Source organism: Scaptodrosophila lebanonensis, unplaced genomic scaffold, assembly GCF_003285725.1.
Source record: "Scaptodrosophila lebanonensis strain 11010-0011.00,11010-0021.00 unplaced genomic scaffold, SlebRS2 tig00000024-arrow-pilon, whole genome shotgun sequence".
Classification (NCBI taxonomy): domain Eukaryota; kingdom Metazoa; phylum Arthropoda; class Insecta; order Diptera; family Drosophilidae; genus Scaptodrosophila; species Scaptodrosophila lebanonensis.
This window is the reverse complement of record NW_022060538.1, coordinates 19,299,912-19,326,668: the sequence shown is the minus strand read 5'-3', so window position 1 is coordinate 19,326,668 and position 26,757 is coordinate 19,299,912. Positions and strand designations below refer to the sequence as shown.

Genomic DNA, 26,757 nt, shown 5'->3' with positions numbered 1-26,757 from the left:
GATCAAATATATTTTAGAATGAGCGCCATGTAGCATAGTTTTATGCTTGGAGACTTGCCTGTAGGTACTAACACCACTGTACCTAATAATATTCTCCAAATAATTGCCCAAACGGCATAGAAAATACATCCAAAACGTAGACTGGCGTGGCAGCTGGCGCAACAACAATGTGGGACTACTATACACATTTTAATTTAACTCATTACGACATTTTTCTGATTACTGACAATGATAATATGTGTACTTTAATAATTAGTGTAGAGAAATGAATTGTTTTATTTTACAAAGCGCACTTTGTTGTTAATATAAAAAAAATTCAAAAGATATGTTATAGAGTACTGTCAAAGGAAATCAAGAGAGATTGCTACAGTCGAGGAAGCGTACCTCCTGTAGATTATAGGGCCTAGTTCTTAAAATTGAACGATTACGAACAATAGTACATACATAAATTATGTGTATAAAGTTTGGTATCTATAGTTTGAAATTATGAATATATTTCACATATGTACAAAGTATTTCAAAGTCGGGCCAACTTTAGCTTTGTCACTTGTTTTTTTTTTTATTACCTGCTTGCACTTACCTCAGAATTAAGCGACAATGTGAGCTAAAAGTAGTAATTAAATTTTTACCACAGCAAGTTGGTCTCTTTTTTTCGTTTAATGTGCGCATAAAAATGAGTTACGATTTTGGTGTCGCCTTCCTCTTGGTGGCACATTTCTTGTTGTTGTTGTTGTTGTTGGCTTTTGGTGCGTCACAGCTGCCTGTGGGAAGCTGAAATTCGATGCCAAGCAAGCGACACATTTGTTGCTGTTGTTGTTATAGCCGTTGCCTGCGCTTTTAATTAAGCAACATGTTGCGTCAACATATGAGAACTTATGAGAAAAGAAGAAGCAGCATATGCGTGCGTTGGTGTGCGTGAGATCTCAAATTGAAAAGCAACAGCGGGCACAACAGCAGACACAACAACAAGAACGACAACATCAAACAGTTGTGGCAACAACAACAATACGAGCAGCTTAAGTCCAGCACCAGAACAAAGAGCGAAGCCACTTGCATGAATGAATGCGTTTTCATTTATTAATTTGCAGCCTATTGTTGTTGCTGCGGCTGCTGCTGTTGCTGCTGCTGTTGTTGCTACATCTGTTGCTGTTGTTGCTGCTGCTGCAATTCTTAACTGTCGCCATGTTGGCGTCACGCAACGGCAGCGAAAACACAGGAGATGCCGCCAACATTTTGACATGGGAGGTTAACCTTGAAATATTTATATTTCTCTTTCCACTTTTGCCATCATTCTTGCGCCTTGTTTAAATGCGAATGTGTGTGTGTGTGTGTGTGTATGCGCGCGCGTGTGCGTGTGAGGAAGTGCAAATGAGGCAGTTTTATGCGAGCGCACTCCCACAGGCAGTTGGAATACGCTACAACGAACGGATTTAGTCGGCTTTGGCAAACAAAGTGGATTTGCATACCCTGTACCCGAAGTGTCAAAGAGTATACAAGAAAATCAAAATGTTTCTTAAAAGCAACATGTTTGTTTATATGTAGTATTGCGATATCGTAATAAAAACTGGCATTTATAGGATTTCTATAACTACTTCGCCCTAATCTAATATAATCTTATAACAAAATCGGCTTACTATATAATATAGTGGCTAAAGTAATGAACGATGCAACAAAGAATATTTTAGTTGAGTTTAGGCTGTGACGGGGAAGTGGATGCGTGCAGTGTATTCAATAGGCGACCTAGCACGACTTCTACATTCTTACGGATAAACGGATAATAATAAAAACATTTTTTAATAAAAAATAAAAAAATTAAAAACAAAAATTATTTAATAAAAGAAATAATACTGATCCATAAATATTTGGTAAATGTTTCAGTGCAGTCACGACAGGTATTAATATATATGTATATACTATTCAAGGGTTTTGCACTCACAAAATATATCTGAAAGTTTGGAAAAACAGACAAATGAGTACACAAAATATAAAAGTATATACATATGCTTATCGCGTGACTGAATCGTGAGTGTAAATTGGCACGATGTACAATTCAAATAATAATTGAAAGAATATAGTTGGCACTAATTTAAAGTACGATATTATGTTGGTAGGTTGAACGGTCGGGGTCACCAAATAATGTAACATCTAGTTCTTCTAAGTATATGCAAGAACGATTAAATAATAAAGAAACAATTTATTTTAGTACACTAAGAATCAGTTATCATTCATTTTATTCATGATGGGACAATTTTGCCTGTAGAGTTAACTGATCGGGTTCATTCATATCTCATAATTTTCACTTAAAAGATGTTTCACTGTACCTATGTAGTTGTACTCCACCATATTTATGCAAAACTGTTCCTACTGTTGGTGCCCAACTCCGTAGCTGCTGTCGCTTCACTTGATTAAACGAAATATGCCTGCCAAGTCGTAACATTGTCCTTCCATCGCCTTCTCTTCAACCACCACCACCACCATATATTGTTACAATTTTCGTGCGAAAATAAGCATAAAATATTTGCTGTAATAAACTGAGAGGAGCTAAAAATAAACTGCATAATAACTCCGCCTCAAGTTCGTGCTTAATGTGTGGCATCATTTACGGAGCATTTACGTCGATTTTTGGTCTCAGCAACTTCAATTAACTTGACTTCGTGTAGCACTGTGACATGCCACATTGACAGCTGGCTAAACGTAAGCACATTGGCAGCGTAAGGTAATTGACAGCTGAGCGTAAACGAGAGTTAATCCAACCTACCAACCAATCAACTAACCAAAGATGGCTAGACTGTGAAACCTCATGTCAAATTCGCGGCATGTGGTCTATTAGTAAAGCATAGGAGTCTGCACTCTCAAATATAGGGTATACATTTTTCAGTTGCAATACGAATCCGACAAGAGTTTAAGATGATACAGATAAATACAGGATAAACATTTAACGATGCTTATGCTTAGCTTAAAAATTTATTTTAGAAAATGAAGAGATAGAACAGGTCCTATTCATAAGAATTGATAAGATTCGACGGCCATTTTACTTAATTCAAAGGATATTTGTAAACAACAATAATACAACTATACTTGTATTACTATAATTTTCAAAAAGTCGGGTTTCTTTAATCCCTGAATACTAACCCAATTGAAATGTTCGCACAATTGCTGACAACATCTTTTCTAAACTTTTTGCCAATAATCGATAGAGCCTATAACAGTCCAAATAAAAATGTACCTTCGGAAAATTTGACCCGGAAGCGGGGACAAATGGCCATCAAAAATTAAATACAATCTGTATTTGTTCTGTTTGTAAAAAACTGTAACCACTTACAGCAACTATTGGGCGTAATGAGCAAGAAGAAGATGAAGCCGCTAGTCATTTCTGAGCCATTACTTGAGATATTTTAATAAGCTGAAAAAGCGAAAACGAGATTATGGGGGAAGTATAGTATTAGTTATGGTTAGGTCCGCATTTTTGATGCATGCTTATACACACTAGTTTGGCTTTCAATGAAAAGCTGCTCAGTTGCGTGCTTTGTGAGATGCCATAGACTTTGTTTATTGTTTAAACTCATGGTGGGGCTGTCAGCCCAAGATGACGGGCCCTTCACTTGACAACTAATCAAAAAGTAATTTTGATCGCGTCACATCATTATGGTGATAATTGTTCATGTAAACGTTGTCATGCAGTTGGCGGAGTTGGCTACTTAATAAAAGAGGAGCTTCACAGAGCCAAATAGCACTTTACCACAATGCTATGACAACTTCCCGCTTACAGTACACTCCTTCCCTCTTGGCTGAGCACACACACACATACACACACATACACACATACGCATACGCGTTAAACTTCAAACAAAACTTCAACGGCAGTTTAATTGCGTTTTTTTCTTCAAACTCATGGCTCAGCTGCTTGAGTGATTGTCTGTGTTATTATTGTTATTGTTGTTGGTGTGCTGTTTTGTTATTGCTGTGAAGTTGCTGTCGATGTTGTTGTTGGCATGATGTTGTTGTCAATGTTGTTCTCAAGTTGTTTTTTGTGCTCGTTGTTGCTGTTTGTGATCACACACAAGTTTGTTGTCTTACCTGTTGACAAAACAGCGTTGACGGACTGCTTCAGCATCCGGCGTTCTTCAACAGCAGCAACAATAACAACAACAATAATGGTGATGCATGGGGAGCGGCCAAATTGTGTCTCTAATTGGATTTGATTTTAGTTAATCAACAAGTCGGAAATGAAAACATGTTCATGGCTTTGTTCAATGCGCTCTGTTTAGTTAAATTTGCATCTAATGTGTGCAAATAATTACAATTTATTGTACAATCTCATGTTCTCATTTTATTCATCTCTCTCTCTATCTCTCTTTTTTGCAGTTTCCATTGATTTTGTGTGCGCAGCGCTAAATTGAAAGCCAGACAGCACGTGAGGTGAGTTTCGGTGCATCAGTACTGATTTCCATAAGCCTGGGAAACTACTTACTAAGTGATTGCAATACAGCTGCAGTTTACAGTTACTACTTATAAGTGTGTATTAGTCCGATGAACCGTATGAACCATACTATATATCAGCTTTATCATAATGATGGATTGGCATCTAGGCCAGATTCAAGATTACTTTATTATTCTCATTACATACATATATTCCAATGTGTTCTATAATGGAGACATTTTGATTTCCAATGACACACAACTTTTTTAAGATCATCGGCAAGCTAAAATTTCATCAGCTATTGTTTCTCGAATCTATCGAAAGTCTAAATCCTTAAATCTTATCTGACAAAACTTTGGTACATTCATAGAAAGCACTTCTGCTTTGTAGGAACGCTTGATCTTTATATAGTTGTACCTCCCAAAAAAACATCTGTTTCTCATTGTAATAACTTGTTTCCTTTAAATTAAATGGTTGCTATGTTTGACTGAATATCCCTTCAAGTTATAACGTACATATTTTCATGACAATCGAATCAGTTGAAGTTATAGGCAAATTAAAATCCTTAGATAATCCTAGTCTAAAGAAGTGGAAGTGTGTAACATTTTCAAATCGCGGACATTGCCAGCGGAGTTAGAAGCTCGGCAAATTCCATGAGCAATCAATGCAAACGGCCTTGAACTTTTCACTGCGTTGTGGAAATTGAGGAAATGCCTTTTAAGGCCTAATTAAGCATATGCAAATGCGCTTCAACAAACTTTAATTTCGTTTTATTTGTTCTCGTCTACATTTCTCCCTGAGCTACACAATATTATTCACTTAACAAAATGCTGTCATGCTCAGACAGGCCTAGAATTAATGGCCTAATTGGCAGCTGCCTTTTAAGGCCAAAACAAGTGACATTCAACATATGTATATATGTATGCATGTGTATATGTGTGTAGATATGTGGTTGTGTGACGCCCACAACTTCCTCAGCGCCAAGTGGCACACAAAACCCAACCCAACCCAAGTCGAGCTTGGAGTGGGTTAGCATTCTTGAAATTTTGCGGAGCAACAATTTTAAGCAACGCCTTAGCCACAATTTATGCGCCGACTAACTTGCCTTAGTTCTTTGATCATTTAAGAGCGTTCTGTCGCCAAATAAATCCATAAACAGCATCATCAATGCCCATTTAATGAGCCATCGAATCGAAAGCGGCAGCAACAAATCAACGGCTGCTCTAATAGTGCAAGATTCTGGCATACCTACTATATATACTCGAACATACATACGTACACATGCTAGTTCATGATTCTATGAATAAATAAGTTGAAAATCGGAAACTTCTCAGCACGCTGCCTAACTTCTGTTTAGCATAATCTGAAAGGCATCAATTGGGCATGCATTAAGTATATACTATATACTTGTATGTGTGTGCTATATACTACTTATATGTATGAGCAGGAGCTCTCTGATTTACATATGTACACACCGCATAACGACACACATATAAATAAACATCAGTCGAGCACCGGCACGCATAAATTTCACGTGTAAATGTGGAACAAACTTCTCTCACACTTTAATTTAAATATTTCCATTTGTTTCGTTTCTCGAAATTTTCGTTCTTTTTTTCGTTCTCCCCTTTCCTGTTTTTGCCTCGAAATGATTGAATAAGTGTATACCGGGGAAGCTGCGGCCCATAAATTGTGCTCTTAATCATAACTCGGTCAATTCGAAATGGATATTCGACTGCTACGGTTTTAGAAGCTCGATAAGCCCAGACAAACAACATTTATCATTTTGAGAGAAATGTGCGAGCGCCCAAGATTTAAATTCGCACAACAAAAGATGATTTATTTAAATTCTTACTTAAGCATTTAATTTGTAAGCCAGCAGCTTATGAAAATGTTGTTTTAAACATTCAAAGGCTAATGGAAGATACTTTCATTAATACATACTATAAATTTTTTTCTGATTAGTTGTTTAAATATTTTGCTGCTAGCAATATTTATTTTTTGACGAAAAACGAAATCAAATGGATGAGCTCTAACGCAAACGAAGATTACATTAATTGCTGGCACTAATAATACATTTGTTAATTGAATGTTAAGAAGGATTTTATAATTTCATATTAGCAGTTCTAGTATAAACAAAGAAATATTAATAAAAGGGCATTAATCCAACCCAACTAATAAATGGTATGGTTTTGGAAATGTCAACCCAAAAGGTAAAAAGGGTATATGAATTGGCAATTGTGAAAGTATGTAAAAGGGAGTTTAAACTACGTATCACTCTTTTATCTTAAACTCTCAGGTAACAGTTGTTTCCCTCTGTTTCAAGAAAATACAAGTTTATTGATTTTTCTTTGGAAATTACAAATTTACATGCCACTAAAATTGTATATTATATAAGAAGAGAGAAGAGTAAGTTATTTACTTACTCTACCGCTTGTTGCATGACCAGTCCTTTCTGGGATCAGCATCAAGTTTCTTTTTAATCAGATATAAGCTGAACTACAATTGGCTTCCTTTTGGCCGACTCTAGGATCCATTGCTTTCCATTGAATTCCATATTAATTCTTTGGTCTCTCAACTGCCAGCTGCCATTTCTCCTAACATATTGCACCCATCTGCAATAGATTACACCCACCTACAAGTATACAAGTTCAAGTATACATACGCATATAATCCAACATAGCTAGTGGAAATTCCACACGAGCTGCCTGCGTCTGTCCCCAAACAGTGGACCGCTATGGAGCGCGTTCAAAGTCTAGAGATTAGCCCGCAGGCGGCAATTTTCGAATTGGCATGCCAACTGCAACGATTTGCGTTTAAAAATCAACAAAACGAACCAAGAACAAAACGATAATAGCCACGAAAAATGAGAAAAAATTCCGGCATGGCCTGCAGCCGGACGAGAACTTTCAGGTGGCACTGCCGCAGAGTCTTGGTGGGGGGAAGCGGGGTCTGGTTTCGGGCCATGCCGACTGTGCACTCCGTGCGTGTTAAAGTTAAACCTGTTGGCCTCAATTGGGCGACGGGCGACGAATGATGACGACGCGACGGTCAACTAACTGTTTTGCAGCCTGCAAGCGCCGCAAATTTGTATAAATATACATATAGTTTACTATATATATATATATATATATATATATATATATATATATATATATATATATATATATATATATATATATATATATATATATATATATATATATATATATATATATACGTGTATAAAGCCTACCGGTTACTGCGATCAGATTAAAGCAAACGACAAAAAAAGAATGCAGTAAAATATGAAAATGCCTGGCGAGCAAGTTTTGTTGGCCAAAAAATGTGTGTGCCCAATTGCGAATGTTCCCAGGCACCAATTAAATTGTAACGCCCGCCCCACGCAGCTGCCACAGAAGTCGGCCGAGTAGCGAGGCTATAGCTATAGGAGCCACCGACTGACCGACTTTCATGGCAAGGCGGGCGGGCGACTCTCTCGCATTTGATCTAACGAGCTGCCCCCATCCTGTCCCTGCCTGCCTGCCTGCCAACTGCCAACTGCGAACTGGTTGGTCTTTAGCTCCTCAAACCGCATAAATTAGCCGCCTTTATGGGAGGTTTAGCGCATTAAATTTATGTAGATTTATTTGTGTAACACTTTTACGCGCCGGGCCAGCATCCACAGACATCGGCTTGATATCTCTTTTCTTTGCCAACAACCACGACGACATCGTCTTCGTCGTCATCATCGTCGTGTCGTGGTCGTGGTCTTCGAATCTCACTCAGGCAGCCAGCTTGCAGAAAACAACATTCCTTATAACGAGTCAACTGCCAAACTTGAAAAATAGCTTAAAGATGTTGCCTGCTGATGTTGTTGTTGTTGCTGTTGTTGTTTGCCTGACTGCCGCTGCTGCATTCCTTTTAGCTCTGCTGCTCTTCGCGCCTCTTTCTAAGCTCTGTTTGCCTTGCACGGCCCGGCACGGCACGGCATTTACTTGCCGACTTCATTTTTATGGTCAAATAGCGCCACTATGTGTTGCAAATTGTATGCGTTTTTTAGCCATGCTTTGGCAGTTTGCTGGTCGTGTTTCACTTTTTCGACAAATTCGGTTAAACAGCCCAGAGCTTAAAGGCTGCCAACCGCAAGCAATCGCCTTAACTACTTTATTGGATTCGAGTGATGTTTTTTTGTACCACAGAGCAGTGAATCGGAATAATGTACTTAGGAAGAAAACAGAATATGGAAATTCTAAAAACATTGTTGGCTTATCCGCAACCAACATGGCATAAAAAATGAACTGCCATTGACTTAGATACAGCAGATGCGGCCAAGATGAGTTGCAATTGCAGCTCAGGGCAGACCTTCAAGTGAGTCTCTAAGTGGACTCACAAAAAATTTAACGAAGGAAACTAGAAGAGGAACTCAGAGTGGTAGTGCTTGCGAACTCAAATTAGCAGATAGCCATCACAAATTATATCTATATTCTGCACAGCAAGACTCGAGGGAATTAAAATATTGTTGTTTAGTATAACGAGGCGAGTCGATGGAAGGCTTAACGTTCTTTTGTCGCTCTTGTGATAGCAACAAAAATCCCATTTATACCTTATATTCTGCAATTAATCACCTGCGCTAAGAGGCAATATTTAATATTAATAATATTATAATTAATATTATTATATTTTTTATGTATTTAGTTCACCAGAATTTGATTTGAGTTTTAAAATTGAAGCTTTCTTTTCAGTTTAATCTTTTCAAAAGCAGTCAAAAATTATATTTCTATTCTGCACAGCAAGACTCCGATTTCCTCAAAGAATTAAAATATTGTTGTTTAGTATAACAAGGTGAGTCGATGCAAGGTTTTACAATCTTTTGTCCTTCTGATAGATAGATAGATATCCTGTGATAATAACTCTGACAACAAATGATTATTGAAACTTATACAAGACAAATGAACCCAAAACGGCTCCATGTCGGCTCGATGTCGATGTTACGGATACTCTGGAGGAACACTTCCAAGGAAGCAGTCGGGTCGACAGACCTAAAAGACGACAACCTGGCGGCGGATTACCTTCAGAATTTAACCCAGACACAACACTACATGGGATACCGCTACAGCCAAGGCAGACAGACGGCTAGAAATTGAGAGTCAGATGGAAAAATGTTCTTGTAGAAGCCCTAAGCTCCCAAGCGCAGTAAACAGGAATATATAAAAAAAAAACTCTTCAGAGTGCCTACACTTTTTGCCCACAAAAATCGAATTTATCTATTAAATTCTCTAATTAATTATGTGCGCTAAGAAACAATATTTAATATTAATTTTATTTAGCTCCCCAGAATTTGATTTGTGTTTCAAAATTTTAGCTACATCTCTTCAGCTTGTATTGCCATTCTAGCATCTTTACGTAACATAAATTGTGCCTATGTTATTATTTAATGAGTGTGTGTGCTGGGCTTTTCTTTAGAACTGGCATATCTTGTTATTTATTCTGAAATGGGAATGCTGGCAATGTACTTACCTTATGAATAACCAGAAGGCTAGTAGCAACAGCATTCATTTGAATGTGCAAATTAACAACAACATTGGCAACATTTCTAACTTGCAATTGAGTTCAATGCGTTGCACTTAGTTAGCAGCTGCCTGAGAATTGGCGCAAATACTGGTACCCGTGCTCGTAGTGCTGCACATGGCCCCAATGGCCAGTCCGTTTGGCCATTTGGCCACACTGTCGAACTTTGGCCATAAACAAATCGCCAATCGATGCCGCAACCGAATGCAAATGAGTGAAAGAAAAATGCAAACAATTAACAAAAAAAATAACAATAGAAACAAGCGGCAAATTTATAGTATGTGTAACACGGCTAACCGCGATATGCAAAAACTGAAAATAAAGAAAAAGAAGAGAGAAGCGAAAAAAAACAGCAGAAAACGAAATACACTATCTAGTAACATTTACCACAAGCCCCAGCTCGGAGTTATGCAATTGGCCACCGCTTTGTTTCCCTAGCCAGCAACTTGCCAATTGTTTTGGCCGCATTGCACAAAGCAGAGCTACGAGATTTATGCATACATACTCGTATTAACGTTAGCGTTTAGCCAATGTTGACCCAAAAACGAAGATACACACTAAAAATCAAGCGTAACAGCAGAAGCTGCAGTTGGCAACATGCGGGCTTGTCAGCAACATTTGCCAAAGCCGTAGCAACAACAACAACAACAATGCCTCTACTTTCGTTGGCGTTCGCTCGAAATGATAAATTAGCCTTAACTGTGCTAGTCGTTGCTGTTGTTGTTGTTGCTGGTGTCATTGTTGCTGCCGCTGCTGTTGTCATCTTTGTTGTCTGGCATTGTGTTTTGCTGTCCCTTTGGTGGGTGTTGTCGTCGCAGCTGTTGCCAGCAACACTTTCCCAATTAGGCTCGGAGACGACGTGTTTCGGGCCAAGGCAGCATACCTACATATATAGGGGTCTAAAGACATAAACGTTTTGATATTTCACATGCATTGTTGTTCCCTTTCGTGATGTTGCTTCAGCTTACTAACGAAACTTTGAGAATCTACAGGGCTATCTGACATAATCTATTTCGATTGCTCGGATGCATTACAGATTAATGCAAATGGTTTTGATTGTGTCATCATCTCAAATGCTACTAAAATAGATTTTCTATGCAACCAATTTATGATTTAAAAGAGAGCAGTATCTCGGCAACAACTACATCTTGCATATGGAAAATATTATGCAATGAAGATATGTTTTTCCTATTCATTCTTTTGTATTTTAAGGAAGACCTATCATGTACTGATCATTGTTACTAGACCCTGTTTAATCCAAGAGCATTGGTATTTAATATTTCCCTTTACTTTGTTTTAGAATCTCTCTATATATTCGAAAATGGTTTTATTGTCAGCTTCTTTTAAAAAGTCTTTGAGTCTGGGTTATGAATGAATATTCAAGTCAATATTCAATTTCATCGATAATTTCAAAGTATCTCGGTTGATTGACCATTACCAACATCTTACCTTTGTGTTGAAATAATCGAGGTGTACGACCGACCTCTGCTTCTGTCTCCCCTTCTATCTGTGCAATGAAACTTTCATCATAGGTCGATAATCGTCTTTGATGAAGTAAGGAAAAGGCGACAAAGCGGCTGATTACCAAACCCCAAAAAATCGTAAAGAGTTGTCCAGGCGGGAGGGGAGGGTCGTCATGCAGGCATGACAATAAACATGTGACAATGGAAAAACACATTCAATTATCGGCTGGCAGAGAGTAAGCCATGAAAAATGGCCAAATAAAGCTTGTGTCTGTGTGTATGGCAAAGACAAAAGCAGCAACAACAACAGCAACACTAGTACGTTGCAGCAAAAATTTCAATAATTTCATTATCAAGATGAAGATTGATTGATAAACACAACAAGTGATGTTTGACTGAAAAAAAAAATACAGAGAGAAAGAGAAAGAGGGAGAAACACGACAACGTCAGCGACGATGGAGATGACGATGACAATGTGGTTGGGCCATTGGCAGCAACAGTTGCTGGAGACATGCATTTGCTGGCAACAACATCAGCAAATTGCTGTGCATTGTGGTTATTACTATTGTTGTTGTTGATGGTGTGCTTTATGGCTTGTTTTGGCAACGTAGTACGAGTATATTAAATAATTTCGAGTCATGAAGAAGCAATTCGTATTGCAAATAAGAGTGAAAGTTAATTATTAGCTAGCTGCAGCAACAACAACAGCTTCTTGCACTCAGTGTGCACGGCTTGCGCAATCACTGTCAAAGAAAGTAGCTCGGTCTTTTGGTTTACAAGTATGAGCAAATAATTCAACTCTCCATCTGTTTGTTTCTTTGCAGAATATGGCCTAAAATTGTCAGCAGCAGCAAGAGCAACAGCAATCACTAGAAAGCAGCTTAGCACCATGTCATCGTCCATTTGTTCACATTTCACGCAGAATGCATGGAAGAAGGATCTATGCTCGAATTGTTTCAAGTCCAAGGACGAGCACAAGGCAGCAGCCACCGCACAAGGCTCAAAACTAGGTGGCAGCTCCGTCTACTCGCACAAGTCAGACACACACACAAAGACTGATTATCCGAACAAACACAAGATGCCGGCCAAGAGCATTATCAAGAAAGCCTTCGGCGTGCGTCTCGGTACCAGCAGCAGCAGCAAGTCAAACTCTAGCAGCAGCTCGAGCAGCTCCAGCAAATCGGGCAGGGTCTGCTTTCCCAAGCAGCTGCACGAGATCATTGGCTATGGCGGCGAGTGGTCCGATGGCGATGATGACGACGACGATCATGACTTCATGAACCTGGGCAATGAGCACGATGATATGGCCATCACCGAGACCGACGATGAGGAGACGGTGGAGCTAAAACGCATCACGCGCGCCAACACAGACTTCAACATGAACAACGGCAACTTGCTGGGCAATGCAGAGGACAATATAAAGAAGTCGTTCGCAGCCCTCAAGCTGGGGGCCCCACAAGTGGATAAGGAGGGCAAGAAGCAGACACTGAAAATCAATGTGATGCCTTTCGGGCAACCCATATCGACCAAGGCTCCAGCGCCAGCCAAGACAGGCAACCCAGAGAGCAAGAACAAGATAACAATTACAGCCTCAACCACGGCAACGACAACAACAACGTCGGTCAAGGCCAAGCAAGCCACCACCACTACGTCCATAAAGAGCACAACTTCAACAACAGGGACAGGCACAACCACCAAGAAAGTAACTACAACATTGACGCCCACACTCAGCATGCCCAGCAGCAGCTGCTCAACGAAATCCACGCCCTCACGCGATGGCAAGGATAGTCCGCCCATAGAGCGCGCCATGGAGAAGTCGCTGCTCGATGAAATATCCGAGACGCTGGAGCAGAAGCAGAACGAGTCCAAGCAGCGTGCGGCCACAGCGGCAACAACAACATCGACTTCTACAACAACGAGCAGCAGCAGCAGCAGCAACAGCAGTAAAATAAAATTTGAGCTTAGCTCGCTGAGCGAATCGCTGGAAACGAAGCCATTTCTCGACCTTAAGAAGCCCATTGCGCGAAACGCGCCCATAACCAAGGACCATGCCAAGCCCAAAGTGAATGTGTGCCACAAATATTGCGACACCGATAGCAACTGCTCGGACACGGAGAACGGTGTCTCAGCCTACTACGATGTGGTCGAGACGCAGCTCAGCTATGAGAACTTGCCCGATGGCAAGTACAGTAATGTTGCCAATGGGGTCCAGGGCGTGGTGTCACAAACAGAGCCGGACACGTCGCACTATTCCAGCTCGCAGTACATAACAGACATGCTGCTTAGCTCCAAGACCAGAGCGGCCAGCTATAACCTGCACGAGGGAAACTTTATGACCAGCAAGATAACCTCGGACGGTCTGATTGTGACAAAGTGCAGCTCAGATGATGCCCTCGACTCGACGGGCAGCAGCTTCGATGGCAGCTCGGACGAGGAGAATGCCTACAACATGATACGCAGCGAATCGGACTCGGGCATAGGCATTAGCATAGGCAGTGAGTACAAGAATCTGGCAACCAATGGCGGCGGAGTAGGAGCTGCCAATGAGAAACGCCTGCAGGTGGAGAAAAAGCTGAGCGCCAGCACAAACAATTCCGACTATGAGGACATACAGATTGGCGATCAAACAGCTGGCAAGTCCGCAACAGCAGCAGCTTCACCTAAGTTTGCGCTGGAGAAGAGTCGCGAACTGCATGGCGAGCCGGATGGCAGCGCCGATCCGGACAATAGTCTGGAGCGAAAGGATCAGCAACAAACTGCAACTGTGGAGGCAGCTACTCAACAGCTGCCCGCCTTGCCAAAATCTCCGCCACCCATGAAAATCGATGCACGACCCTCATTCTTGCATGGACTGAGCAAGCAAAGCACTACGCCCCTGCTCCTCAAGAAGCCGGAGCTGCCCGCCAAGCCGATCGTGGCCAGCAGCAACATGGCCAGCAACAACAATACTCCGCTGAAAACATTCATGGCTAAGCGTCAGCCGACGAGTGCCGAACAGCAATTCATCAGCCAGCTGCAAACGGCTATTTCCAAATCGAGCGAGAATCTGCTGGCGGCTCATACAGCCACTTCTGAGTCAGCCAAAGACGATGCCAAGCTAAAGAAGGGCAAGGCGCCGAATCCACCGCCAGAGACCAAATTAAGCGCGCCGCCTACACCAGAGCGCGACTACAGCTTAGTAGTTGAGTTTGAGCAAGCATGCGAGAAACAGCAGCAGCAGCAGCAGCAGACGACAACAGTACCAGCAACAGCAGCAACATCAGTGCCAGCAGCAAGTGAGGCAGCTGGGGAAGCCAAGCAGGCAACATCCGTAGCCTCCAGCAGGGAGAAAGAGGCGACTGTTACTGCCACTTCGACAGCAACAGCAGCAACATTTACGGCCACTGCAACAACTACTTCCTGTATGAGCAATCACTACACACGCAAGCCGCCCGCAGGCAACAGCAGCAGCGGCTTCAGCAGCAGCAGCAGCAACAGCAACAACAGCAGTAGCATTAGTGGCAATGCCACCTCTCCCGTCATACGCGAAAAGGACAAACGCGAGAGGGCCGTCATCAATCCCAAGTTTCGCAGCCTCAACACTTTTGTCATGCAACGCGCCAATGCCGCCAAGCAACTTCAGATGCAATCGGCCAGCTCGGTGGTGAATCTCAAGCAGCCATTGACGCCGGAGCCCACGCCACGCAATCAGCGCAACCTATCCATGTCCGAGGAGTGCCTGGCAGCTGCTGGCCTCGTCGATGGTGCCAAGAAGTCGCCCGTCACTGCCTCGCCGCCGCAGAAACAAAAATCCAAATTCTCCATCAAGAAATTCCTGCGCATGGGCAGTAACAGTGGCAGCAACAAAGCCACCGACCAGCTCCACAAAAAGGACACGGTCTACACAGAGATCTGTACGGGTGATGATGTCGGTGTGACGGGCAAGCCGCGTCTGGTAATCATACATCCCATTGACATTAATCCCACGGCCGTCGAAGTGGTCAAGGACATAACGAAGACAAGCGATCCGGTGGCGAGTCAAACGGTGGCTGTACTCACGGCCAAGCCGCCAGCACCGCCTTTGCGTGCCGGCGAGGGTCAAAGGGCGCATGAGGCCAACAAGCCGGCACGTCCACCGCCGCCCAAAAGCGCAGAGCTGCGACGCAAGCAGAAACACGAGCTGACCGCCACACTAAGTGCCAGCAGTGTGGAGTCCACGGGTCCCATCCTAGGCACCGGCTCTCTCAAATGCAAGACAGACAATGTGTATGCCAATCTGGGTAAGTACCACAGAGGTTGCATCCTAAGCTTGATTAGTAGTTGAGGAGCAGGTTATGGAAGTGGGCTTCCGTTTGAGATTGTGTAGTCGAGGATCGAAAGGTGATTGCTGAAGCAAGTGAGGGGACGGGCTATCATCGAAATAGTCCTTCTATTTTTTCAAACAAGAGTTCACAATTTAATTCTTCGGAATATTTGGAAAGGCAATGAATAAATCAATGATTAAGAGTCAAGTATCTCTTATAGTATCAGTCCTGTCTATATAATATCAACATAGATAGTTATAGAGAGAGAGAGAGAGAGGGAGAGGGAGAGGGAGAGTTTGAAGTCGCAGTTAGTTGTTTTAATGCATTCCTCTTTTGTACTCAACTAGTAGGTCTTGAGATATGGACAAGTTCTTTATTGTCCTTGTTATCGAATATTTGGTTAAATGTCTGCTACCAAATGTCTTTCCAAATTGGATGAATATTACCTACTAATTGTATGCATGCCAGAGTGCTTAGAGAAAATTTATCGCTCTATAATGAAGGCGGTCGAATCACAGCTGAGACCTTCTTCTGCTCCTGCCCACGTAGATCTTGTTGAAAGACTCTAAGAGTTAGTCTGAATCTCGAACACACTTGTCAGCTGGTCGTGGTCTGATCTGGTCTGGTCTGGCCTGCTCGGCCCTGTCAACACTTTTCTATTACGCATTCCAAAGAAAGCGACGAACAAATCACGTTCACTGCCTGCATTCACAACACTCACCCAAATTCCGTGACCATTGCTCATGCGACCTTCAAAAAAAAACAAAACCAGCAAAACCCCAGTTTTGTGTGGGTTTTAAGGGTCTCTCACCTACTTACTTGCTCGCTTACTTGTTCAGTAGAGGCCGCTGAGGTTTGCTTGTCAGCTCATCAATTGCACGAAAAATCAGCATAAGCGGTAAAACGTAGGAGCAACAACAACAACTGCAACAACAACAACAACAAATAGTTTGAAAGTAGAACCAAAGGCAGAACGAGTTACGCATTTTAATCAATATAACGGGCACAGACAGAGCCAGTGTCTGGCTTATGACCATATCCGTATGACCAAGGTAGCTGGCCGCAAAGCTATGGCCAGATTAAAGTAGGTTAAGTGCACAACAACAACAGCAACAACAACAACAATTGATGACCGCGCATCACCGCCAAGCAGCGAAATAGTTTAATAGATGAACAAACAAAAACAACAGCAATAGAACCAGCAACAACAACAAAGCGAAATGAAAACAAACCAAGCCGCATAGAATCCAATGAGGTAACCACATGTAGAGTCAAAAAAATAAATAAACTACAGAACTGAAGATAAAGAAAAGAGGAGAGGCAACATGGCCATTAGAAGTTGTGGAACAAGAAATGCTTGCCGATGACCCATTTCTTGCTGACACTTTGCGGCCCGGCCAAAACAGCGAGAACTTGTTACACCTGCTGCTGCTGCTGCTGCCACTGCCACTGATTTTGCCAAGTTACCCAGTTGCCCGATTGCCCGATTGCGCGATCGCTTGGCTGGGATTCCAGCCAGCCAGGATGGGAAGGGGACGGAGACGGGAAGGGGGACCATCATTAGATGCCTCGCTATTGCAGCAATTTGTTAGCCATCTTGGACAACAGCTGCGCATTTGACAATGAGCACGAACCGTGCGCCAAATGCCGTGGCCACCATTATACAAATTGTAATTTGGTGCCACATTTGGGTCAAAATCACAATTAATGCTCTTTCGCCAGAAAGAGTAGATAGCGGAGAGTGGTGGCGGTAGTTAGTTGGTCGCTATGAGACCACCACTCGGGGTGACCGAACCGGCAAAATTTTGGGAATTTCCAAAACAATTTAGATTCAAGTTAAGCTTCGGCTGCATTTGTAGGCAGTTGTATTTAAAGCAGAGCCGCCTCATCATCATCAGCAGCAGCCACACAACCACCACAACCACCACCACCAATGGGCGTTGCGTTATGCGCTTAACCTAAGATTCATTAATCATGCTCGTTAAAGTTCCCTTTTCTAGGGCAATTCTCCTGCCACCTAATGCTATCTATGCATAATATTTCGAATTTGGCGGCTTACAAGAGCTCTTTTGTGCCTAGGCTGCTCACAAGATTCTAAGACATGACTTGCAGTTGTAAAGATGATTATTGTTTCAAAAAGCCAAAAACGTACAAAATTCCAAATTAATTTTTTTTCCAAGTATTGCCCATCTAAGCACTTCTTTTCCGCACTGCAAAAAAATGTTTTTAAATCAGCCAAAATCCGAGTTGTATTTGTAAGATACAAGAGCTAATTTTTATCGGTTTAACATGTTTTGGTTTCATACCATTTCCTAAATGGGTTTAAGTTTTGTAACCCATTGAAGCATGAAAATCATATCAGTAGATCGCAAGTATACCTTAAAATCTTATTTTGCAAACAATATAAGTAGCAAGATTTTATGAGACAACTATTTTTGTTTAGCTTAGTTATTGCAAATAGCAACAGAACCCCAATATCGAAAATTGAAATACTTTTCTGCACACCAAATGCAAACATTTTGCTAAGCCCAAAAAATGTGTAGCCTCAATAGAAATGTTTTTTGATTTAGCCAAGTGATTTCTCTGAACAAAAATTTACACAAGTAATTAAATGAACTCATAACATAAATTTGGGCTGATTTATTAGCCGGATTAAAGAAAGAAAATTCACTTGACTTTATTTAATGAAACATGTAAGTGAACGTTGAACATAAACCTTAATTCCATGTCTTCACAAGCCTCTTTAATACATAATAGGAATTTTAGTTTTCTGAGCAAAAATCCCTTAGCTTTGTTGCCCTCTCTACAAATGCTAAGAATTGTGTTTTCCAATTACTCTGATACTAGACAGTTAAGTTATACGCGGATCAATCATGCAGCTGTTTATGAAATACGCTGGAAAACACAACCAAGACAAGAAATTGGTGATTATCAGTACAGAGTACTTGTAGAGTAGTAGTCAGTTGTTTGTTTTTTTAACATTTCCCTACATTTTACTTATCACCACACTCTCTCTCTCTCTCTCTTTCTCTCTCTGTCTGTCCTTATCAGGCGAAATACGCTCGGCAATAGCGCCTCGCAAGCCGGAGCGCACGGCCAGCATGCGGGAGCGGGAGGCACAGCTGGAATTGGTGCGCAAGCGCGGCATACTGACCGATACTATCTCCATTTGCTCGTCAAACGGTGACAATGTAACGGCTGAGCAGCAACAACAACAACAATTGAAGGCAGCTAAATCGAACAACAACAACAGCAATACTTTGAGTCCAAAGCTGGACAACAAACCAGCCATGGCTATAACCAACAGTCGCACCAGCACCTTCGATCGCCAGCAAAAGAAGACTGAGCCCAAAATGTCCATATCCAGCAAGCTGGAGATCTTCGAGCAACGCGCTCAGAGCAACAACAACAACATCAATAGCAACAGCAACATCAGCAACAACAACAACGTCACAGATGCCACAGATGGAGCTCAGCGGAGCAGTCTGAAGGACTCGGTGCGCAAGATAAGCAGCACCATCGATAGCTACCTGAAGGACAAACGCGACTATGAGAACATGTACGAGTTTGTGAAGACCTCCTCGACGCCGCCACCGCCGCCGGTGCGTACCAACATCGATCTGGCCGCCATGGCCGGCCAGCGACTGACGCAAGTGGCGGCCCGCCGCAATAACATCTACTCGGACACGGCCTCCATTGCCAGTTACACGCGCAGCGAATACGGACCGGTGCGCAGCTATGGGTTGCACAACAGTTTGGGTGAGTTGGTGGGAGGAGGGGGCGATGGATTAAAGATTCACACTAATGGGTTATTTTCCAAATTAAAACTTACAGCCAACATTCCACGCGTCATCTCGGCCTCGTATGCGGGCAGCGAGGTGGGCGAGTTCGACATCTATGCGCCGTATAGTTACTACGGCAGCGAAGCCGGCGGAGATGTGGCCACGGACATCAACGATAGCGTCTGGGGCATGCCAACGGTGAGTGCAAACCAACATGTAGACCCGAAATTTGTAGTACCGCATTATTTCTTAGGGTTAAGGGTAGTAGCTAGTGTTAGACGTGCAGGTCTTGATTGATGAGTTGTATTTCCGATCCTGCAAGTTTCCATTACAAAATTGCCAGACAACTTTCCATAATCAAGCACAATTCCAGGTTTTATATTAGATTAGTATAAATATATTTTAAGGTTTTATATAAGTTTTTAGCTTAGCTTACACATGTTACTCCATTGGCTATCAATGTAACAGATCGACTCCCTGAGATTTCTCTGTTTTCTAAAAGTGGGGGCTAATCCAATTGGGAACTCATATCAAAACAAATGAATCTCACTAGATTAGTAGTGCTTCGTAATGCTTCGATCCACACTAACTTGCTTAAATTTCCCAGGCCAACAAGAATCGCAGCAAGGCCACGAATCGTTTGCGCATGCGCAAGGGACGCAGTGTCGTGCACAAAACCATCGAAGACAACTATACGGCCGTGGTGGTGGCCAATCATGAGGCGCTTGCGCAAGTGCTCGATCAGGTGAGCTATTTAATACAGTCTATTTCCGTCAAGCTCGAACTGAGACTGATGTTCCATGTCTTTGCAGCTACAACAAACGCCTGTCGTGCCGGCAGCGCTGCGTCCTCTGGCCAATGCCATTAACTTACGCTACGAGGACTTTACCATCTTGGAGGGGGCACAGGCTTTTGTGGTGGGCAAGAAGGCCTTCCATGCGGCACTGTGGACCACAGCGCCCGTGACGCTGGCACTCTCCGCCGATTGCAATCAGCTGGCTGGCGTGGGTGGAGAGCTGAGCCAATTGACGGGCGGAGTTTCGGATGTGTTGAACCCCATTACGGAGTTCTGCGATCTGGTGCCCAGCTACCAACTGCCATTGATGCCCTCGACGGAGGTTACTTTGCTGCAGGCCACCATTTCGGTGCTGCCACGCCTGCAGCTGGAGACGCTGCAATCGATTGGCGGCATTCTGAAGGGCAAGTCGCAAGTGCTCGATAAGAGCAACTTCAATTTCCGCGGCTCCATACCCAATCTGAGCGGTCTGAAGGACTCAGTCGGCGGCAACGCCCTGCGCAATGTCGTCTCTGTGCAGAATCTGAGCACCTTGAACGAGGAGGCGCAGTCGTTGAATGGCGCTAGCTTGGCTGCTGGCGAGGACAATGCATCGAATGCCATGCCCGCCTTCGACGATGTCATGACGCGCGAGGTGGCCTTCATAATGCTGCAGCTGGTCAATGGCATGAAGAACCTGCAGGCCAAGGCCATTGAGGAGACACCACTCAGTCTGTCCAATGTGGTGCTCTCCAAGGATATGGAGAACAAGGATGCACAGGCACGTCTCTGCGTGCTGCAAGGGTAAGTTCCTTCGACACCTGCTGCCAAGCGCCATCTAAAATATATGTATATCTTTCCTGAATCCTTCCCCCATGCAGCAACCACAACGATGATGACGAGCCCATGGGAACGCTTTGCAAATGCGCCCACGCTGCGCTCACGGAAATGCTGCCCACGACCAAGATCACACCCATTTTGGCCGACATTCTGGAACAGGAGCGCGCCGAGTCGCTCTCCAAGGCCAAGTCCGTGCTGGAGTTCGTGCTCTGGGGTCCCTCGGATGTGGCACTGACGGGCTCAACAAAGGAACGCGAACTGGCGCTCCAGCGTTGGCTAGATCTGGAACGTGCCACAGTGTTGCATGGCCTCGTACGCACGCGTGTCGAGCTGACCGTCTACGACGAATGCCACTTGATGTTCTTGGTTCGCTCCACGGCCAAAATGATGAACGACGCGGCCAAAATTGTGTGCAGCTATCAGCAGAAGCAGCAGTCGCTGACGGAGTAAGCTGCCGGAGTGTTGTGGGTCTAGTAAACATATTTATTATATGGAAATATCTTAGTCCTCCTTACTACAATTAGTTCTATATACAGATTACTTATAGTAGAATGTGCCTGCCCCAAGGCACAATACACATAGATACGCACATATACGCAGCATTTTACATACATACACATATTATCTTATTGATATATGCCCAATACACATATATACCATATGAACGATATGATTATGATTATGTTTATCCCTAAAATTGTACACTTTTTGCCTATCGTGCCAAATTTCTTCGAATTCGCCGCATTTGTATTTGCGTTCAAAATTTTGCGCGCGCCTCCCTATCACTATTTTCTAAACAAAATCTGCAACATCTTGCAAGCAAAGATGTGAGCAATTATGCGAATATATTATATATAAACATACTCGTCACTTTCACGGCCGATAAATGTAAGTTCGAAACTATGATTCGGTTTGTAAAGCAAAAACGTTGGTGTTTGAACAAATAATATACAAATATTTAAATAACACAGATGTACACATGCCTAAATACCTATTATAATCAAGCATCTAAATCGAAAACGATCAATAAAATATATGCGAAAGTCCAAATTAAGTGTCTTTTTTTATTTGAAAGTGTTGGGGCATTTATCGAAGGCGTGTCCACCTTCTTCGAATGAAAGGAAAACAGGGGGCGTAATGCAATGGAAACGTTGAAATACAGCTTGAAACTCTAAATAAAGAAGTCTTATTCTGCCCCAAAAATAGCCGACCTGATGTACAGATCGCGAATGTTACTGACCTTGAAAACTGAAATTTGTGACTCTGCTCCTTGCCCAGAAGGTGTAGAATTAAGTTCCTACCAAGACGATCATTGCAGTGGTCAACAAAATATGGTGACAGCGCCAAAAAAGGTCGAAATGGTATTGGGTGGACCCTCGACTGATAGACGCCAGCTAAGGAAGCAGGTAGTGCATAGCATACTGGCAGAAAATCGTATCCATTTATATTCATAGATGAAACAACTCACCTGAAATGAAACGCTGGACATTTGGAAGAAGATTTCCGCGATACTGATTAAAACCAAAGTTAGGAATTGGAGAATGGCTACAAACAATAAATAATGCCATTTGAAAACAAAGAGATAAACTAAAATTTTACATATTTACTTATTTTGTTCAGCATATGGTCTGTAAAAACAAATATAAACACAAAAACAAAGAAAATGCTCTACCAATTTTAAATTAATAACAACACCACATGCTGAAAATTTCAAATATCTTTTTAGTAAGAAATACACTGATCGGCACAATTATTTTGTCGAGAACAAGCTTATATATTTACTGGATTTTGGTTAAGAGATTTCCAAATAAAATTTGTTATTTCACAAATTTGTATTATAAATCAAACTAATTTTCATGGGTTGGCATAAGTATTTTAACAACCGATTTTAATAAAGAAACAAAGTTCATTACCAAAGATAACAAAATTTATTAATTCAATAGCTTTTTGAAGACGTCTTGGAACTGAGTTCACTAAATTTTCAAAGATCTTTAAAGGTCTCTAAATTATTTAAGGACACTGAAAAATTGTTGTTGGTCCATTCTACTCAATGTACCCTCAAAACTTCGTCATGGCCCACTCTTTGACATACGGGGATATTTTTTGGGTTTGTAACTGCGGAAGCCGTACAAAAAAATTGTTTTTTGCTTAATTATATTCAAATAAGATTACATCTGTTCATTGAATGCTTCTGCAAAACTCTGTATATTTCAAAAATTTTACTAGGTTCGAAGAGAACGAATTTCGTGAGTTCACCAATTTTAAAAAGTCAAGAATCTTTTAAACTACCAAGTACATACTTGTATATCAACAAGAGAGAACGCTACAGTCGAGCAAGCCCGACAGTGTAATACCCTGTACCCAGGTAAACTTCCATCACTGAGTTATATGCGCCCATAGCAGCAGCAAAAAGAGGAAGAAGAAGAGCGAACTTGTTGCTGCAGTTTGTGGGGGTTGTACTGTAGAGAATTTGTTTTGCTAATAACTTTTCTCAGAATTGACCGAAAATTTTAAACAACTGTAGACAATTATATATTAATTATGTGTGCAAAGATTGGTTGAGGTAGCATTTGAAATGTGGACGCTATTCTGTAGCGGGGGAAGGGGGGGAAAATTAAAAAAAAATAAAATAAACTCGTCCTTACTCGGACCTAGGAGAATCTGGATGCTAACTTTGGTTATTCTAGCTTTTATAGTTTCTGAGATCCTCGCGTTCATCCAGACGGACGGACAGACGGACGGACAGACGGACGGACATGTCTAGATCGATTTCTCTCGTCATGCTGATTCAGAATATATATACTTTATGGGGTCGGAGATGCTTCCTTCTGCATGTTACATACTTTGCACAAACCTAATATACCCTTTTTACCCTACGGGTACAGGGTATAAAAATAAAGTTACATCTTTTTTCTTTTTATTTAATTTTGTATTTTATTGTATGTACTATATATGCGTGCTTTTTGAACAGTAAGTACGATACGTATTCCAACGAAGCTCTCTCAAAATGACGCAAACATGTTTAATAACGCCCGTCCAATTAAATTACTCTCAGAAAGCTCTTACTCGTGGTTGTCTAAATTTTAATAAGTATTTATCTTTATCATTTCAAAAGCTCGGCAGAACAATAAACAAACCGCACAGCTTTTGGCTCTAACAACTATTTAATGTTTGGCGACTCTATTTAACATTTTAGTCTCAGTTCAACTGCGACGCGTGGGTTGGGAAGCATGTGGAGACAACGCAGACAAATCGAGCGTTTGGCTTGGACTGTTCAACAGGTTGGTGTCACTGTGACTTGCAGAAAGATAAGTAGTACAATATCTGGTGATTGTTTAATGGCAGCGCCAGCAAACGAATGCAGCGACCGCTGTCAATATTGAGGATGGCGAGGCCAGTGCCTCTGGCCCATCATCTGTCTCCCAGGAATGGGAGCAGGCCCGACCATTCAGTGAGATGCCAAAGGTGGGGCTGTTCAGTTTTGTGCGCCAAATGATGCCCGGTGGCAAATACAGTGGCATGCATTTTCCTGACATCCTGTTGGACCTGCGCCATCAGCATGGTGTAGCCTTTCGCTTGCCGGGCATAATGGGCAAGAATGAGTCTGTGGTGTCCCAAGATCCCGCCGACTTCGAGCGAGTTTTTCGCGTGGAAGGAGTGTGGCCCGAGCGACCAGGCTCAGATGTATTACGACATTATCGAGGCGAGCTGCGAAAGTATTTCTTTCAGGGCGTCGAAGGCATCTTTGCCACCTAAGTTGAGCTACCAGAGAAATTTCTACGAACTACACATCTACTTCAGACAGGGGGAGACATGGGGCAGCTTTCGATCGGCCGTCAATCCCGTAATGATGCAGCCGAAAACCGTCAGACTTTACTACCAAAAAATGTCTCAGGTCAATAAGGAGTTCATTAAACGGTAAGCAGACCTATCAAGAAAGCCTACAAAGAAATCCTCTGCCACTTTTCCCAACCATTTTGTTAAGGATACGGGATATTCGCGATGGGGAGAGCTATGAGGTGCCGGCTAGCTTTGAGGAGGAAATTAATCGCTGGACACTGGAATCTGTTTCCGTTGTGGCACTAGACAAGCAATTGGGTCTCATAAGCGAGAATCGGGATAATTCAAAGGCTAAGAAGCTCTTCAATAGCCTAACTCAGTTTTTGAGGTTAACCGCTGAGCTTGAAATGAAACCGTCCCTATGGCGTTGGGTGGCCACGCCCAATTACAAGAAGCTAATCAGAACGCTGGACGATATACAGGAGGTGACCATTGGCTATGTCAATGAAGCTCTGGATCGCTTGGAAAGCCAACCATCAGATAAGCCGGAGCACGAGAAGAGTGTGCTGGAAAAGTTGCTGAAAATTGACAGACGCGTGGCCACTGTAATGGCCATGGATATGCTGATGGCGGGCGTAGATACTGTAAGATCATAAATACCCATCAAAACTAATTATTACACCAACTACTTACCAGACCTCCACCACCTTTACGGGCGTTCTGCTGTGCCTGGCCAAGAATCCCGATAAGCAAGCTAAGCTCCGGGAAGAAGTTTTGCGCATTTTGCCACAAAAAGATTCAGAGTTCACCGAGGCCTCTATGAAGCAGGTGTCCTATTTGTGGGCCTGTATTAAGGAAGCGTTACGCCTGTATCCTTTAGCATCGGGCAATGCCCGCGTCACCAAATCCGACACTGTGCTAAGCGGCTATCGTGTGCCCAAGGAGACGCCCATCTTAATGCTGTCACATGGCCTGCACACCGATGACAAGCATTATCCACGTGGCAGCGAATTCTTGCCGGAACGCTGGCTACGGCAGAGCAAGGAGGCGAACGCAGCGGGTGGCGCTGAATGTCCGCATTCCTTGAAGGCCAGCAGTCCTTTCGTCTACTTACCCTTTGGCTTCGGCTCCCGCATGTGTGTCGGCAAACGCATAGTTGAAATGGAACTGGAGCTGGGCATAGCACGTCTGATACGCAACTTCCACGTCGAATTCAACTATCCAACCAAGAATGCCTTCAAGAGTTTGCTGATCAATGTGCCCAACATTCCGCTGAAATTCAAGTTCACTGACGTGGAACAATGAGGGGAGAACCTTTTTGCACAAGAGAAACTTTAAAATGTAACTAATATGAGTTTTAAATAATGGTGCAAAGGAAAACAGCAACGCAATACAGTTGCAGCTCACGTAGCTTTCCTCCTACTTTCTCTACAAATATATATACTTGCTCCAAAAAGATATCATTTCTAATACTATTCCAGGTAACTTACAAGTTCAGGTTCTTAATATTTAATGAACAAATAAAACAACACATTATTTTCTACACTTCGCCGGACAGGTGGTACTTACTAATGTATTTCTATAAATCATTTCTCACGGTTATTTGAATTAAGGTTGCCTGTGCTATGGTTTGTCCAAATTAAATAAGTTTTTAGCTTACCCTAAACTTTCATATTAATGTACAGTAAGGAGTCTGTATCGTGAAAAATAAACTATATAGATTTTGATTTAAATGTATACAACTGGTGCTTTCTTTAGTTATTCCTTCTAACTGTTGTCCTCTACCACTCAATCCTATATTTAATTAATTTATTCTTCTATACTTATGTCGTCAATTCACGCTTATAGATGGTATCATTGGGTT

The 26,757-nt window shown here is 42.3% G+C and overlaps 3 protein-coding genes across 6 annotated transcripts in view; 2 read left to right on the top strand and 1 right to left on the bottom strand.

Annotated features, from left to right (window-relative positions):
• Positions 1–229, bottom strand: part of LOC115620521 — a 41,544-nt gene extending 41,315 nt beyond the window's left edge. For all 4 annotated transcript variants that reach the window (XR_003995225.1, XR_003995223.1, XR_003995224.1 and 1 more), the window contains exon 1: positions 59–229. Coding sequence is in view for 1 of the 4 variants with exons in the window: in XM_030513786.1 (XP_030369646.1) it covers positions 59–188 (130 nt within the window). In the remaining 3 variants the exon portion in view is untranslated. The remainder of the gene's footprint in view (positions 1–58) is intronic.
• Positions 1–22,163, top strand: part of LOC115620519 (serine-rich adhesin for platelets) — a 63,556-nt gene extending 41,393 nt beyond the window's left edge. The window contains exons 4-10 of the mRNA XM_030513785.1: positions 4,366–4,419; positions 12,258–15,692; positions 18,768–19,475; positions 19,551–19,696; positions 20,106–20,243; positions 20,311–21,077; positions 21,155–22,163. Coding sequence (XP_030369645.1) covers positions 12,323–15,692; positions 18,768–19,475; positions 19,551–19,696; positions 20,106–20,243; positions 20,311–21,077; positions 21,155–21,563 — 5,538 coding nt within the window. The 5' untranslated portion in view covers positions 4,366–4,419; positions 12,258–12,322 and the 3' untranslated portion in view covers positions 21,564–22,163. The remainder of the gene's footprint in view (positions 1–4,365; positions 4,420–12,257; positions 15,693–18,767; positions 19,476–19,550; positions 19,697–20,105; positions 20,244–20,310; positions 21,078–21,154) is intronic.
• Positions 22,164–24,592: 2,429 nt separating this feature from the next.
• LOC115620739 (cytochrome P450 CYP12A2-like) lies at positions 24,593–26,436 on the top strand. The gene is made up of 3 exons (XM_030514126.1): positions 24,593–25,031; positions 25,099–25,537; positions 25,590–26,436. Exons 1-3 carry the CDS (start codon positions 24,712–24,714, stop codon positions 26,196–26,198), a joined length of 1,368 nt encoding a protein of 455 aa, XP_030369986.1. The 5' UTR covers positions 24,593–24,711; the 3' UTR covers positions 26,199–26,436.
• The last annotated feature ends 321 nt before the right edge of the window (positions 26,437–26,757 follow it).

Bases quoted from the DNA above. Each gene is read 5' to 3' on its own strand.
- LOC115620739 (XM_030514126.1), top strand. From the start codon at position 24,712: ATGAGTCTGTGGTGTCCCAAGATCCCGCCGACTTCGAGCGAGTTTTTC. The intron at 25,032-25,098 runs GTAAGCAGACCT...CATTTTGTTAAG, and splicing joins AATAAGGAGTTCATTAAACG to GATACGGGATATTCGCGATG. The intron at 25,538-25,589 runs GTAAGATCATAA...ACTACTTACCAG, and splicing joins TGATGGCGGGCGTAGATACT to ACCTCCACCACCTTTACGGG.